The sequence below is a fragment of the Pipistrellus hanaki genome (genome assembly GCF_964339955.1).
Source record: "Pipistrellus hanaki genome assembly, chromosome: 3".
NCBI classification, from domain to species: domain Eukaryota; kingdom Metazoa; phylum Chordata; class Mammalia; order Chiroptera; family Vespertilionidae; genus Pipistrellus; species Pipistrellus hanaki.
The window spans coordinates 82,589,312-82,606,988 of record NC_140505.1 but is presented as its reverse complement, the minus strand read 5'-3'; the positions used below and the strand labels follow the sequence as shown (position 1 = coordinate 82,606,988).

General features: G+C 40.9%; 1 protein-coding gene across 1 annotated transcript in view; it reads left to right on the top strand.

The window, feature by feature from the left end:
• COG6 (component of oligomeric golgi complex 6) overlaps positions 1-17,677 on the top strand; it is a 79,421-nt gene that overhangs the window by 23,765 nt on the left and 37,979 nt on the right. Inside the window, exons 6-12 of the mRNA XM_084879388.1 lie at positions 1,989-2,071; positions 2,419-2,489; positions 6,782-6,875; positions 13,173-13,301; positions 13,383-13,474; positions 14,935-14,999; positions 16,866-16,957. Coding sequence (XP_084735514.1) covers positions 1,989-2,071; positions 2,419-2,489; positions 6,782-6,875; positions 13,173-13,301; positions 13,383-13,474; positions 14,935-14,999; positions 16,866-16,957 — 626 coding nt within the window. The remainder of the gene's footprint in view (positions 1-1,988; positions 2,072-2,418; positions 2,490-6,781; positions 6,876-13,172; positions 13,302-13,382; positions 13,475-14,934; positions 15,000-16,865; positions 16,958-17,677) is intronic.

Here is a 17,677-nt window from a genome sequence, read left to right as displayed (position 1 = left end):
GACTGCTGGACCAGACACTATGAGGTGCAATGAACACCTCTTGGTCTGTTTCCTCAGCCAGCAAGCTCTGATCGCCTGATGGCCACTTGCTACAGAGGTGGAGCCAGCATGTGGGCAGGAGCAGCTGACCTTTTGGTCCCTTCCCGTGGCTGTCAGCCACTGATCACACAGTGATGAACGGGGAACCTGGGGTGGGTGGTGGGGCCAACTGTGGGCAGCTGGGAAAGATAGCCCTGATCTTAGGCCAGGTCTACGGACCTTAACCGTGTATGAATTTTGTTCGCCAGACCACTAGGCTATATAATAAAGAGCCACCATTGTAACGACCTTTATGACCGAAGGCTCAATCAGATTGGAAGTCAGTGCTGGGTTGCCGTGTTGGACCAGCACTGATGGGCCACTGCTGGCACCGACTCAGCACTGTCTAGGGGGCTGTGGATCAGGCCTGGAGAGAGGCCTGCAGAGAGAGAGGCAAGGTCTGATCCGTAGCCTCTATGGCAGCTGTTAATTAGAACTTGCCTCTCTTTCTCTCCTGACTTGGCCAACAGCTGTGTCTCCATTTCTTTCAGGCCTCCACGGAGGCTGCTGATCAGCCCTGTCTTTCTGATCAGTCCCCATTGACTGACATAGAAACTGACCAATCAGAACCAAATCTGGGTGAATGTAAGGAACCAATGGCTGCCTAGGAGGTGGAACTCTTTACGCAGACTGTCATAGAAACTGACCAATCAGAACCAAATCTGGGTCAACTGTGAGGAGCCAATGGCTGCCTAGGAGGCAGAGCTTTTGATGCTGACTGGCATAGAAACTGACTAATCAGAACCAAATTGGCTGGCAGAGGAGGGCATTTGGGGGTGAGATCAGAGCGGCAGGGGAGGGTAGTTAAGGGCGATCAGGCAGGCAGAGGCAGTTATGGGCAATCAGGCTGGCAGGGGAGAGTAGTTTAGGGGCCAGATAAGGTCGGCAGGGGAGGGCCATTGGGGGCAACCAGGCTGGCAGTTGGGGGCGAGATCAGGCCAGCAAGGCAGCGAAGTTAGGGGTAATTAGGCAGGCAGAGGCAGTTGGGGGTGATATCAGGCAGGCAGGGGAGAGCAGTTGGGGGGAGATCAGGCTGGCAGGCAGGTAGCAATAGTTAGGGGCGATTAGGCAGGCAGGCAGAGAGGTTAGGGTATGAGTCAGGCAGGCAGAGGGGTTAGGAGCAATCAGGCAGGCAGGTGAGTGGTTAGGAGCCAGTGGTCCCAGATTGTGAGAGGGGTCTCTGACCAGCAGTCATATGTCCTCTGAGGTGTCCCCGAATGGAGTGGGTATAGACTGGGCTGAGGGAACCCACCCCCCCTCCTTCATGCATGAATTCTGTGCACTGGGCCTCTAGTGTATATATAAAAACCTAAGCAACCGAACAACCAAGTAACCACTTGACCAGCTCAATGCACAGGATCAGACTCCCTCCTATCTGGATTGGGCCTGTGGGAATCAGTTCAAAACTGGCTATCCAACATCCTCCTAGGGGATGCAGGCCAGACCAAGGGACCCCACTGGTGCACGAATTCGTGCACTGAGCCTCTAGTCATCTAGTGGGTATATAAAATATATATAAAACACCATCCTTAATGACAAGAAAGCCATGATTTAACTAAGTTATAAGATGTTCACTAATAGCACATTTTTCTTTATGTAATAATCTTTAGTTTTGCATTTCTCTTCACTAGACTCTGTATTTCCTGGGAACATAGATTTTTGTCTTTACAAAATTTCATTGATGGCAGCAGACAATTGGCATATAGTAGACATTGAATTAATATATGTTTTGAAATTTGAATAAATCTCTTACACTTTACATAAACATTTAGAGAAGGTTGAGATCAGTATAGAAAGGATCAGAGTAGGAGAAAGTATTTGTTTTTCCTATGTAGCGATATTTCATTTTAGAGTAATATAATTTTACCTGAAAACATGGACATTTTAAGGTTGCATTCTTAATTTTAAAGGCTTTTTTCAAGGGATTGGGAAGAGTAAAACAGATTCATAATGATGTCAAAGTCCTCTTGCGTACAAACCAACAAACAGCAGGGTGAGTAACCATTTCAGTTCATAATTGCATTGATTCTTGTATTTCCAAAATTAAAAAAATTCTAGGTTCTTTTTGAAAAAGTTTAATCTTTATGTGTCCTTGGATAAGGAGGGAGTTATATCCTGATGTACTTAGAATAAAGCAGCAATTGGGTAACAAAGTGATGGTAATAAAATTTGACAATTGTTTAATTTTTAAAAAATTGAAAAATCATTCCATAAAATGATAAAAGACTAACATGATGTAATCAAATAATTTTGTAATTAAACAATATTTAGGTGCCTAGATGTAGCTGTTGGATAAAAGTTTAAATTATAATGCATTTTTTTATCTTTATTTTTTTTTAGTTTAGAAATTATGGAACAGATGGCCTTGCTTCAAGAAACAGCTTATGAAAGACTTTATCGATGGGCTCAAAGTAAGTGACTTCTTTCATGTGGTCTGGATTTGTGAATATTAGTGTTAGAATATTTATCTCTCTTGATCATTATTTCATGTATTTTTATTTTAGTTATCAAAAAGTACTTTTAAAAAGAACAAACTTTACATTTGAACTTATTTTCTTTGGATCCACTAAGGAAATCTGGGGAAATTGCTCTTAATTGCATCTGCAAAGTGTCTTTGCTATGTGAAGTAAACTATCACAAGTTCCAGGGATTAGGAATCTTTGGAGGACCATTATTTTGCCTACCACAAGAGGTTTATTTGCATTAGTTTTGTTTAAAGATGTCTCAATAAGTTCTCAAAATTTCCTATTAAAATCAAAGAAGATGGTTAAGAGCAAGAATGGAATAGGAGAACAGAAATTTTAATAGGTGTTACCAACTGACTATTGAAGTAATTGGGATTAAATCTCCTTAACTGGTTACTGTACTGTGAAAACCTGGTTCAGATGATTTATCTGGTTCAGATGATTTACTCCAAAATGTGTTTCTTTTTCTGCCTCTCCTTTTTTGCACCGTTTACTCCTATTTTGAGTGTTGTCTCTTTCTTTATATACAAGTCCTACCTGAATATTCAAAGCTAGGTTTAGGTTTTATAACTTTCTGGAATTCTCCATGGCTACATTTATTCACAGTGACTTTTCCTCATCTCTGAACACCGTTGGAAAATATTTATTTGGCATTCAGTAATTTACTACTTTATTATTACTTTTTGTATATGTATATTTTAGCTCTCTAGTTTAGATTTCTTTTTCAAAGGCCTCAAATTCCTTTGTGCTCTCATGACATCTAACATAGTAGTTCCAAACTGTGGGCCTTTGGCTCCTAGGAACTTTCAGATGTCTCTATATCTGTACCTGCATAAGTATGAAATATATATGAGTGCTAAAAATACAGTGCTAGTGTGAGGTCTTCATATCTTAAGGCTTTGAATTTCTGAAACAAAGTTTGAAGTTCTTTAACAATAGTAGACTCTTTATAAGTATTTAATGATAAGATTAGAATCCTATCTAATAAGAGTAATATGCAAATTGACCGTACCTCTGCTGTACCCATAAGCCACGCCCACCACCAACCAGGAGTGAGTATGCAAATTAACCCAGCCAAGATGGCTGTGCCACAGAGTGAGCAGGGGTCTTGGGTTTCCCTGGCAATTGAGGAAGCCAAGCTTCCCACACACCCTGGCTGGCCCTGGACTCCACTCAAGGCTACAAAGTTTCAATTATAGAAGATAAATAAATCCCAACAAAAATGGCTGCAGCCACAGAGCTGGAGAGAGTAGGAGGCTTGGGTTGTCCCCAGCGATGGTGGAAGCCAAGCTTCCTGGCCTGCCTTGGCCTCTGCTAAAGGCTACAAAGTTTCAATTATAGAAGATAAATAAATCCCAGATACCAGGGCCTCTGCTTGGGTTGCCAGAGGGTGTGGGCAGCCTGTAAATCACCCCAGGCCCCTCGCCTAGGCTGTCCCACACCCCAAGGGAACCCTACCCTGATCCAGGACACCCTTCAGGGAAAACCAGCCAGCCCCCACCTGTATACCAGATCTCTATCCTATCTAATAAAAGAGTAATATGCAAATTGACCATCACTCCAACACACAAGATGGCTGCCCCCATATGGACACAAGATGGCCAGCAGGAGAGGGCAGTTAGGGGCAATCAGGCTGGCAGGGGAGGGCAGTTAGGAGCAATCAGGCTGGCAGGGGAGCAGTTAGGAATCAATTAGGCTGGTAGAGGAATGATTAGGTGGTGATCAGGCTGGCAGGCAGAAGCAGTTAGAGGCAATCAGGAAGACAGGCATGCAAGCAGTTGGGAGCCAGCAGTCCTGGATTGTGAGAGAGATGTCTGATTGCCCGTTTAGGTACTATACTACTGGGATCAGGCCTAAATAGGCAGTCAGAATTCCCTCGAGGGTTTCCAGATTGGAGAGGGTGCAGGCTGGGCTGATGGACACCTCTCTTCCCCTCGTGCATGAATTTTTGTGCACCGGGCCTCTAGTCTGTATAATAAAAGCCTAAGCAATCATTATGGTGGAACGACTAGTTGCTATGATGCACACTGACCAACAGGGGACAGATGTTCAACACAGGAGCTGCCCCCTGGTTGTCAGTGAGCTCCCAGTAGAGGAGCACCACTCAGCCAGGAGCTGGGCTTATGGCTGGTGAGCATGCAGCATTGGAGGAAGCCTCTCCCACTTCCACAGTAGCGCTGAGTAGCAGCGAGCTGAGGATCAATGAGCCCACGGGCAGTAAGGAGCGAGGAGTCCCAAACGTGAGAGGGTGCAAGCTGGGCTGAGGAGACGCCCCACCCCAGTGCACGAATTTCATTCACCAGGTCCCTAGTAGAAAAATAAAGAAAATTTGGTGTAGAGATTTTTAAAATGTTAAAGTTTAAACTTTTAAAATGATAATGATATTACTATATATTATCTATATAAACATTTTAAGTATATCGCTTAAAGATTACTCCCAAGGGAAGGAACTTTGTAATAATTACATACATATATACATATATACACATATACATATATACACACATATCTATATATTTCCTATCTAATAAAGAAGGAACATGCTAAGTTTGACCCTCATACTGTTGCAAATATGGCGGCAAGCACAGCTAATAAGGAGGGAATATGCGAATTTACTTCCCCGCCCTCAAATATGGTGGCACCCACAGCCAATAAGGAGGGAATATGCTAATTGACTGCCCCACTCTCAAAGATGGCGGTGCTGCCCACAGCCAATAAGGAGAGAGTATGCTAATTGACTGCCAAACCCTCAAAGAAGGTAGCACCCACAGCCACGAGATGGTGGCGCCGAGTCCCCTCAAGCCCCCTGGGGCGGCAGGCACACAGCAAGGCCGGGGCCACCTTCAGGTGGGCCTGGATGCTCCGCATGCCTGCCTCTGGAGTCCCCCCAGTCCCTTCAGTCTTCCAGTCACCCAGGGCTGGTCTGAGGCACAGGCATGCCTCAGATGGCAGCTGCCCAACTGCCCAGGGCTGTCTAAGGCTCAGGTAACCAGGGATGGCTGAGGGTTGTGCTGTCGGCAATGGCAGCAGCAGAGGTGTAATGGGGTGTTGCTTTCCCCTGATGGCCGGGTCGCCTCCTGCCCCTGAGGGCTCCCAGACTGTGAGAGGGGGCAGGTGGCTGAGGGACCCCATCCTTCAGTGCTTGAGTTTTCATGCACTGGGCCTCTAGTATATAATAAAATCCTAGGTGGCCTTTATGCCCTCGTGCCCTCACGTCATCACAAGATGGCCAACCCCATGTTGTTATAAAATGGCTGCTCCCAGGTTATCACAAGATGACTGGCAGGGGAGGGTAGTTGAGGGGTGCACAGGCCATCAGGAGAGAGGAGTTGGGGTGACAAGGCCAGCAGGGGAGGGCAGTTGGGGGCAAGATTAGGCCTGCAGGGGAGGGCAGGTGGGGGTGAGATAAGGACTGCAGGAGAGGGCAGTTGGGGGTGACCTGGTCTGCAGAGGAGGGCAGTTGGAGGCAACCAGGCTGTCAGGGGAGGGCAGTTGGTAGAGATCAGACCAGCAGGGGAGGGCAGTTAAAGGCAATCAGGCTGGCAGGGGAGCAGTTAGCAATCAATTAGGCTGGCAGGGGAGCCTTTAGGGGTGATCATACTGGCAGGCAGAAGTAGTTAGGGGCAATTAGACAGACAGGCAGGTTAGTGGTTAAGAGCCAGCAGTCCCGAATTATGAGAGGGATGTCCGACTGTCAGTTTAGGCCTGATTCCACTGGCAATTGGACGTTCCTTGAGGGGTCCCAGATTGGAGAGGGTGCAGGCTGGGCTGAAGGACACACCCCCACCGTGCACAAATTTCATGCACAAGGCCTCTATTATATATTGTGTGTATGTGTGTGTCTGAGTATTTTTCATACTCTTCCCCTCTTGCCTTGAACATTACTGTGTATAAAGCAGTTATTCAGTAAATAAGTTTTCATTGATTGATTTTATAGAAATGTAATTCTTAAAATAATAATAAAATATAAGTTTGGGGTATACCACATAGCATATGTGGTCATTTAAAGTTATATAAATACTTAAGCTTAAATTTTTAGTTTGGTTGACAGCATAAATCAGTTTTTGATAGACATATTTTCTAGGTTTTTCCAAGCACTTTAAAAATGCAATATTTGCTATGGAATTTAGACTGTGATTGTACAACAGATATAATTATTTACATGTATCTTATATAAATTTTTTTATATCGTATATATCGTATATAAATTATTTATATATATCTTAATTACTTTTCAGGTGAATGCAGAACATTGACACAAGAATCATGTGACATATCTCCAGTATTAACTCAGGCAATGGAAGCCCTGCAGGATAGACCTGTCTTATATAAGTAGGTGATTTTTTCCTACTTTTGTTTTTATAATACACCGTAGCTTTTGGTAATATTAAACACAATAGTTTAATACTTATAATAACTTACAATGATATTTTAATCTCATTATGTCTATATCAATGCTAGCATCAGTTCATTTGTATATTATATGCTAAAGAATGCAATATGGAGGGGAAATCTAGGTGTTCCTACATGGATTACCTCATATGTATGTAGAGGCTAAGAGGCTTTTCCCCATTCTGTCATCTTATTAACTACCTTGGAATTGTGACTAAGACTCTTGTAGCAACACTATCTTAGAGAGAGGGAGGTCAGATCAAATAGAAGACTGAGAAGTGAAAAAAGGGTCTAGGTCTTTGATTCTGTAATTTATGCCAGCCAAGAGATAAATGATAATGTATAAGGAGACTTTATGCATTAACTTGTTTACATATTTTTTATTCTTCATTTTAATTTTATTTTATTTCTCATCCTATATAATAAGATCCTAATATGCAAATTGACCCAACGGCTGGAAGACCAGCAGAATGACTGGTCGCTATGACATGCACTGACCACCAAGGGGCAGACGCTCAACACCAGAGCTTCCCCCTGGTAGTCAGTGTGCTCCCACATGGGGTGCACTGCTCAGCCAGAAGCCGGGGTCTCAGCTGGTGAGCACAGCAGCAGTGGTGGGAGCCTCTCCCGCCTCCGCTCCAGGCAGGCAGTAAGGAGCAAGGGGTCCTGGACTACGAGAGGCCCCATTTGGCCAGGACCAGCATGCGGACATCCCATGGAGGGTCCCAGACTGTGAGAGGGCACAGGCCGGGCTGAGGGGACCCTCCCCACAGTGCAAGAATTTCGTGCACTGTGTCTCTAGTATAAAATAAAAGGAAATACTTTTTAAGTAGGGGACTGATGCACAAAATTTGTGACAGGGGAGGGGTGTTCCTCAACCCAGCCTGCACCCTCTGGCAATCTGGGACCCCTGGGGTGATGTCTGACATTCCTCTCGCAATCCAGGACCCTTTGCTCCTTATCGCCTGCCTGCTCACTCCTTACTGCTTGGCTCGCCACTCCTTAGCGCTGCTGGGGTGGCTCCTGCCACCGCCGCTGCACTTGCCAGCCATGAGCCCGGCTACTGGTTGAACAGTATTCCCACTATGGGAGCACACCGACCACCAGAGGGAAGCACCTGCATTGAGCTTCTGCCCCTTGGTGGTCAGTGTGCATCATAGTGACTGGTTGTTCCAGTCATTCTGCCAAAACAGTTGCTGGGCTTTTATATATATAGATGGCTGGAATAATATGAAAAAAGGGAGACAAAGTAAGGAGTTATAATTCAGGAGACAAAAAGGAAGTGGATTTGTACCTAGATGTTGAATCTTACTCTGAGTCATGCCTTTCAGATGATAGTAATATTTTACAAGATTTCCCATTACTCTGCTTTCTGATTGGACCATTACTTAGCTTGTAATAAAGTTTTAGATCACAAATGCTGGGACAATTGTGTAAAAATGTCATTCTACTCTTGTGTAAAGCAGAATTGTAAGAGAGACACCACATTAATAAAACACTGCTCTCAAATCGCTTCAGTTTATGAAACCAGATATAAACACATCCATTTTATGAATATACTAGAGGCCTGATGCACGAAGATTCATGCAAGAATAGCCCTGCCTTCCTCTGGCTGCAGCACTGCCTTCACTCTGGATGTAGCTGCCTTTCTGCCTTCCCATGTTGCCCAGAAGCCCAGAGCTGCTGGAGCAGTGTGGAACACCTGCATCGTCACCATGGCGATGATGCAAGCATCCCACCCCACCTCTGGTCGCTCAGTGCCTTCGTATGTAAATTAACCCGCCATTTTGTTGGGTTAATTTGCATACTCCTGATTAACTGGTGGCCATCTCAAAAGTATGGTCAATTTGCATCTTTCTCTTTTATTAGTGTAGACTAGTTGCTGTTCTAGATGTCATGTCTCAAGTATTCTGTGATAAGGTATAGGGATAAACAGTAGGGAAAGTTTCCCTTGGAAACTAGGTAAAGTGAGTTCTGAAGGTTTAATAGGCATTTTCCAGGAATAATGGGAGCAAAGAACATCCTAGGTTGAGAGAAAGGCAGCTGCCAAGATGTAGATTAAGAAAGAACATTCAACTTCTAGTAATAATTGCAACAGCTTGCACTGGTTATGGGGTTAATACTAAGAGCTGGACCATAAAGCCATAAATCTTGTGCATGTACATATGATCAGCTAATGTTCAGTGTGGGTCACCATCTCTTCAGATTATATTTACTTTGAAACTTATTTCCTATAATCTTCACTTTAAGTTATTCATGTTTGGTTATGAGTCATTTAGTATCTAAGACATTTGTGTTTGATTTTAATAAGTGTTTCATTATCTATAGATTCATGTTTGTTCACAAAGTTAACATTTCTTTAAACAAAAATGCCATTGTATTTCAGACATTTGAAAAGGTCAACTGACTTGTATAAATATATTTTCACTAAATTTTGCTTTTTTATCAACATTTGGAAAGGAGCAATACTATATAATGGCTTAGAAGGTGTTGTGTGTTCTGAGTTACATTTTTTGAGAAGACTGCACCTTTATAAGCTTCAGTTTCCTTAGCTGTAAAATGAAGATAATATTAGTACCTATTTTTTAGTTTCTTGGGAAGATTAAATTATATTTTTTACATAAGGTGTTTAGTATAATACACCTTATACTCATCACTAAATATTAGCTATTATTTTTATTTTGAAAAGAGATAAACTGCAAAGTTGTCAACCAAACAGGAATGTATTTAGGGTCTCCATGACAGCCATGCAAAAGCTTGAAGGACAAAGAATCATGTACACTAATAACTCCACTAAACCCACCAGCCAATCAGGAGCAAGTATTCAAATTAACCCAACAAAGATGACAGTGGACATGGAGCTGGAGTTATCAGGAGGCTTGTGTTGCTCACCGACCTTGGCGGGCCCTGTCCTCTGCTCAAGGCTACAAAGTTTCAATTATAGAAGATAAATAAATCCCAGATACCTGCTTCCAGCCGGCCCTGGGCCCGCTCAAGGAGGCGCTGAAAAAAAAAAAAAAAAAAAAGGAGGGGCTGGGAGCTTGGGTCGCCGGGGGGCATGGCCAGCTTGAAGATGGTCATTGGCCCCTTACCCAGGCTAGCCAGGCACCCCAGCAGGACCTCCACATCCTGAAGGGTCTGTGGCCAGCCTGTTAACAGCTCTCAGCCCCTCACCCAGGCTGGCCAGGCACCCCAGTGGGACCCCCACCCTGATCCTGGTCACCCTTCAGGGTAAACCAGCTGGTCCCTGCCCGTACTCCAGGCCTCTATCTATACTAATAAAAGGGTAATATGCTAATTAGACTGGCAGACCTTCCAGACATTCTTCTGGCCAAAGCCATGGTGGCAGGGCCAAGGTAGAGGTGGTTAGAGGCCAAGAGCGGAGGGCAGTTGTGGGTGATCAGGCTGTGGGGGGCGGTTATTGGGGATAAGCAGACCAGCAGAGGGGCCAGTTGGGGGTGAGCAGGCTATTAGTGAGGATCAGTTGGAAGTGATTAGGATAGTAGGGGGAGGCAGTTTGGAGTGAGCAGGCCAGCAGGGGGGCAGTTGGGGACAAACAGGCCAGTGGGGAGGGAAGGTATGGAAGAGCAGGCCAGCAGGGGGGCTCATTTGGGGGCAAGCAGTCCAGCAGAGGAGGTATTTGGGGGTGAGCACACTGGCATGGGGGGAAGATAGGGGTGATTAGGCTGTCAATGGGGGCATTTGGGGGCAATCTGGCCGGCAGCAGGTGCAATTGGGGGCAAGCAGGCCGGCAAGCAGAGTGGTTAGGGGCAATCAGGCAGGCATGCAGGCAGGTGAGCGGTTAGGAGCTAGCAGTCCCAGATTATGAGAAAGATGTCCAACTGCTGGTTTAGACCCGATCCCTGTAAACTGACTGACAGTAGATCATCCTTTGAGGGGTCCCATATTGGAGAGGGTGCAGGCTGGGCTAAGGCACACCCTCCCCCCTGTTGCATGAATTTTGTGCACCAGGCCACTAGAACCTAATAAAGTGGGAATTAGGCTAATTGACTGTCATGCCCTCAAAGATGGTGGCACTCACAGCCACAAGATGGCAGTGCCTAGTCTCCTCAGCCCCGCCAGAGTGGCAGGTGCACTGCAAGGTGCGCCTGCCTCTGGAGTCCCCCAGTCCCCTCAGCCCTCCTGCCTTCCAGGGCCGGCTCAAGGCACAGGCAAGCCTGGGGATAGCAGGTGCCTAGCCACCCTGGGCCACCCTAGGCTCAGGGCCGGCTGCGGCTTGAGCTGCTGTAAGTTGCAGTGGCAGAGGTGTGATGGGGCATTGCCTTCACTAGGCCACTGCCTGCTCCTGAGGGCTCCCGGACTGTGAGAGGGGCAGGCCGGGCAGTGGGGCCCCCACCTCCAGTGCTTGAATTTTCATGTACCAGGCCTCTACTAGAACTGTAATCAAGAGGAAAGGTGATTTTTCTCTGAGGGGGACATGCTGAGGAAGAGGGGGAACAATAGTGCAGATGAAACACTTGGAAGATGAGTGAGAAGGGAGGATTTTAAGACCAGTTGATTACCATAAGATGAGTGCTGAAAAAGAAAATGGGCCTTTCATTAAGTAATAATGTATCTTCAAAGTGGTGGATTCTTTAAATTTAGCACAAACTTAATGTATCATATTAACCACCAGATGGCATTATATGAACTTTATTTAAGTAATGTATATTAGCTTTACTTTTCATTATTGTGACTCCAATGTGTAGGTATCATGTATAAGAAAAATGTCAGTTATTGAAGTACTTAGGGAAAGTTGCCATATTCAGTTTTTGTTAGTAATATATAACTGGAATGCTAATTCATTTGTAACTTTTGAAATTTCTTCAAAATACAGAAATTTCTTCAAAATGAAATTTATTATATGTGGAAACGAAAAAAAAGATGTCTTCTTTCCTTCATAAACCTTCAGAAAATAAATATAAAGAATGTAATAAGTACAGTATTGATTTTTCTTTTTTTCTTTTTAAATATATTTTATTGATTTTTTACAGAGAGGAAAGGAGAGAGATAGTGAGCTAGAAGCATCGATGAGAGAGAAACATCGATCAGTTGCCTCTTGTACATCCCCTACTGGGGATGTGCCCGCAACCAAGGTACATGCCCTTGACCGGAATCGAACTCGGGACCTTTCAGTCCGCAGGTCGATGCTCCATCCACTGAGCCAAACCGGTTCAGCTCTTCTGTGTACTTTTAAAAAAGAAAGAACTTTCATTTGGGTGGTGGGTGTAAGGAAAAATGGTGATAATGGGAAACAGAGAGATTTTAATAAAGAAGTGGGTACTTGTGGCAACTGCAAGCCATCCTCCAATTTCATCCCAAATTGTTTGATCTTCCATTTCAAAATTTTCCTTCTCTAAAAATTCACCTTAGAAAGCCTTCCCCCTTCTTTCAACTAGAATTGATGACATGTAAACACGTAAAAGAAAGTTATTTGCTGTGTATGCTAAGGTGATCTGTAAATTTAAAAAAACATTTTTATTAGTGGAGTCAAAATAAGCTTTTCAATGTGGATAGTATGTTTTGGACACATTTGGTGGTAAATTGTGATAATATGTGTAAAGGAGAGTTTTTAATGTAGAAGGAAAAGTAGTTTGGGTTGCGAGGTTGTAATTGGCCCTGAGAATTAGATAATATGGAGCAACAGTGGAGCAACATGTTTGGACTAGGAGGATAATGAAACCTGAATAGTCCAAGATTTCCACCTTAATCTTGATTTTAACTTTTACCTAATTCACTACTTTTTTTTGCTTTTTAAAAATATTTTTATTGATTTTTAGAGAGAGATGTAGAGGGAGAAAGAAACATTAATGTCAGAGTGAAACATCAATTTTGTGCCCCCAGGATTGAGACTGCAACCCAGGCATGTCCCCTGACCAAGAATCTAAGTGGCAACCCTTCAGTGCACAGGACAATGCCTAACCAGCTGAACCACACCAGCTGGGGCTCGCTTATTTATTTATTTATTTATTTAATTTATTTTATTGCCACTGCCCCTGTGATTAATCCCACATTCCAGCATTCTTTCTTAAAGGTAGTGAAAATGTGTACTTTTAGATTGAATTTTCATTGTGATAATGTATTTTCTATATTTCCCTTGTTTAAAAACAGTATTGCTTAAGAGAGTTATGTAAAGAAGCTTTATAGATGTCTTGCTTATCTTAGGAATTGCATGAATAGTTTGATATAACCATTAGGAAGAAAACAACTATTTTTTATATTACTTATTTCTTCAAGGTATACCTTAGATGAATTTGGAACAGCTAGAAGAAGTACAGTTGTCCGTGGATTTATTGATGCTCTTACAAGAGGGGGCCCAGGAGGTACACCTAGACCCATTGAAATGCACTCCCATGACCCTTTAAGGTATGGTAATCAGACAATATTGGCTATTTGATGGTTTTATAAAGGGAATCTTTACTAACATTTAGTTATTTGTGTTCATAGATATGTAGGAGATATGTTGGCTTGGCTCCATCAAGCTACTGCTTCTGAAAAAGAACACCTTGAAGCTCTCTTAAAGCATGTAACTACACAAGGTAGGCCCTCTAATTGATATTGCTAATGTCTAAATATATAAATAACACAAGACTTCTCTGTTTTTATACTTACTGATGACTTCCTCAAGGGGATAAACTTTTCTCACCTACAAGGTACAATAAACATCCTAATTAAGTTTCCTCTTCCTGTTTTTCTTTTTCTGCTAATAAACTTTCTTCTCTATCCCCTTTATCCTGTCACACAACTGTTCACACCTTTATAGTGGAACCTTCCATACTGAGCCCGAGTTCTCTGCTTTTCTTTTAAGGCATTGCTTTAGCATACATTATCTCAGATCTTCCATGTCACTTCACTTTAAAGGCAGTTTAGGTCTGAGTAAGCTAAGTGCCTTGCTTATGGTCATTAAAGCTGCTAAATCTTTGACTCCTACTAACCAACTCTTTTCATTCTTGTGTGGTTTTAAAGATTTTTGCATAATTAACTATATACTAAATGTACTTAAAGTTTTGGTTTCAATTTCAAGGAAGAAAAATTACTATTTTTGAATTGCTAAAGTCTTTTGTTCACAGAAGTTCAGATCTTTGTTTTGACTACCTGAAGTTGAATGTCATAGAGGGGGCTAATGGATAATTAAGCTATCAATATTTTATTATTGATATGCAATGAAGATAATTATTATCACTGGAATCACTTCTGTTTTGCATAGCTTGGCCCCTCATTATTCTGGTTCAGCACATGATCTGCACAAGAGGCCAGTGTACAAATTGGTGACAAGACTTAACCTCATTTTTAACTCTTCGGTATTATGATTAGACCAGCATATTTGTTAGATTGACACAAAGTCTGAACTTTTTAAAGTTGGTTTCTGTTATCCAAAGTACCCAGTTTAAGAGAATATATTTCTTACAAATGTTTCAGAAAACTTAATATGAGAGACAATGTTAAGACCTGGGAAGAAAATAGATTGGAGTCAGATGAAGTAGGTTATTTTATGGGAATGGCTTAATTCTTCTAAGCCTCAGTTTTACCATCTGTAAAAATGAAGGTGGTTATAAGCAGTAAATGTCAAGTACCTAGGACAGAGCTTGATAAAAAGTACTTAGTAAATGTTAGCTTTTCCATTAGATTGCAAGGTATGGTTTCCATTTTCTCACTGCCTAGAATAAGGTGGTTGGAGAACAAATGCTAATAAATCTTCACAGTATTTCCTTCAATTAATATATTTTACACTCTCCTTTGACTCATTTATTTTTTCACAAAAAAATTTTATTCACTTTATCAATCACTAAATTAATCAATTTGTTAGCCAAATGAATTGACAAGGCTCTAAACTCAGATGTTAACATAATTAATAATGGCCAAAGGGATATTGAACTTAATTAAATGATTTTTATTTCAAATGTTTTTTACTCATTAGTCATATGTAGTATTTTTTTAGTTTTTTGAAAGTGAAGTATAATATGGAAACATTTTTGAATTATGTTATAATTAATTGTAGGTGTTGAAGAAAATATTCAAGAAGTTGTTGGGCATATCACTGAGGGGGTATGCAGGCCTCTAAAGGTAAAATATTTTGTTTTTATGTATGTCATATGGTATTTAGTTAAATTATGTTCTTATTCTTATGAGTTTAGCCTGAATTAAAGCTGTAATTTTGTCAAATTGACACAGTAATGTAGATAATGAGATATATTTAAAAATAATTATTGTCAATTTTCTGTCTAAGAAAATTTGAGACATCCTTAATTTTCATTTTTTTATTTATTTTTACCTATTATGTTTCTAATAGTAATTTGTCAATCACTCGAATTGAAGTAACTAATTTCTGAGTACTTTACAGACTTACTAACAACATATTCCATTTATTTTAATGCTTCCAGTATAGTAAACTTTTCTGATAGCAATAAATGATAAATCCAAGGATAAAAAAGTGTTATTAACAATACTATTTATAGTACAGGAAACAGAATTTGAAGTCAAAATTAGAATGCCCACTTTGCAACTTAGTTGTGCTCAATTACTCAAATTGTCTAACTCTTCTGCACCTTAATTTTATCATGTTGAACCTGTATATAAAAATATCTACTATCAAGGGGTATAGGGATGAACTGAGAAAACTGTAGATGAAGTATATAGTTCTTGGCTTCTACAAGGCCCGAAACAGATGTTGTTTTTCTTTATTAAAGAGTAATTTGCAATTGTTGGTTTATTTTTCCTTGTAGACTGACTTCAATTTACTTTATAGACATTGAAATCCAGAAGTTTCATGATTTATTCTTACCGATAATCAAACCCTGACCTCAGTGGTTAAGACTGATGCTTAACTACTGAGCTACATTGGCTGGGCTCATTATTCTGTTGATGATTTCTGGTAGTAACTGCTTTGAGACAAATTTTATAGATGTTATTATTTTTTTATATAAATAGCATTTTTGCTACCTTCTTAACTTCTTCATCTAATTGTTTTCAGCTATTAATTTTTTAAAATATATTTTATTGATTTTTAATAAATAGGAAGGGAGACGGATAGAAAGAAACATCAATTAGCTGCCTCCTGCCCACCTTCTACAGGGGATGTGCCTGCAATTAAGGTACATGCCCTTGACTGGAATTGAATCTGGGACCTTTCAGTCCACAGGCTGACACTCTATCCACTGAGCCAAACCGGTTAGAGCTAGCGATTATTTTTTTGTAGAGTATATCTGTTATTTTTTGTTATTTTTCTTTATTTATTTATTTATTTATTTATTTTTAAAATTAATTAATTAATTTATTTATTTATTTATTTAATATATTTTATTGATTTTTTTTTTGCCCCCCTCCCTCCCTCCCACACATCCCCTCCCTCCCCAGAGTTTTGTGTCCATTGGTTGTACTTATATGCATGTATAAAAGTCTTTCGGTTGATCTATTATCTCCCCCAGATCATCCTCCCCTCCCTGCTGTAATTTGACAGTCTACTTGTTGATATACTGTCTCTATATCTATCTTTTGGTTCATCAGTTTATAATGCTCTTTAATATCCACAAATGAGTGAGGTCATGTGGTGTTTCTTTTTCATTGATTGGCTTATTTCACTCAGCATGATGTTCTCCAATTCCATCCAGGTTGCTGCAAATGATGAGAATTCCTTCTTTTTTATGGCAGCATAGTACTCCATTGTGTAGATGTACCATAGTTTTTGGATCCAATCATCTGCTGACGGACACTTAGGCTGTTTCCAAATTCTGGCTATTGTAGATTGTGCTGCTATTTTTTGTTATTTTTCTATCCCCTATGATTTAATATTCAGAAATCCTTTATTTAGGAGGAACTTTGTGATTTCTGCCACTAAGTTTTATTATTATAATGCTTTCGTTAACATATGATTAGTGAAGAAAAGTTAAGCTTTTAAAAAATGTTTAATAGTTTTCTCACATGTTTTAATAGGTTCGAATTGAACAAGTAATTGTCGCTGAACCTGGAGCGGTTTTATTATATAAAATTTCTAACCTCCTAAAATTTTACCACCATACAATCAGGTAAGTGGAATGGTTAAATGTGCTTGTTAAATCCTGTGATACCTCATTTCAGTTAGAACAGCGTAAGATTTTTTTTTTTTTAATTTTCATTGTTTGCATTCATCCACATGAATGAATGAACCATATGCATAATTATCTATGTTATTTTTTTAGGTCTATTGTTTCCATTTGCTTTTATTCTACAAACAAAATTATATACATGCTTACATACATAGATAACATTGTAAATGCACTAGTAAAATAGATTTATAGCACCCAAAGCACAATATATTATACTCAGAATAAGTAAGTCTGTAAGGCATAAGTTAAAATATCCTATTCTGGATGTAAATAACATAAATTCTTTTTTACCATTTAGTTTTCTGTTAGAAAATAAAACCATAGCTTTATTTTCTCTAAATAATGTTACTTTAACATCTCTACATAAAAGTTGCTTTAGTGTCTCTAAATAAAACCTACTTTTATCTGGTTAGGGGCCATTTGTTTTATCCTATATAATAAAAGCATAATATGCTAAGTGTCCAGTTGACCAGTTAGCTGTACACCAGTTGCTATGGTGAACAGCTGACTGGTCACTTAACCGCTTGCTATGACATTCACTGACCATCAAGGAGCAGACAGTCAACCGGTTGACGAGTCACTATGGTTTGCACTGACCACCAGGGGGCAAATGCTCTGACTGATAGGTTAGCTTGCTGCTGGGGTCCAGCCCATCAGGAC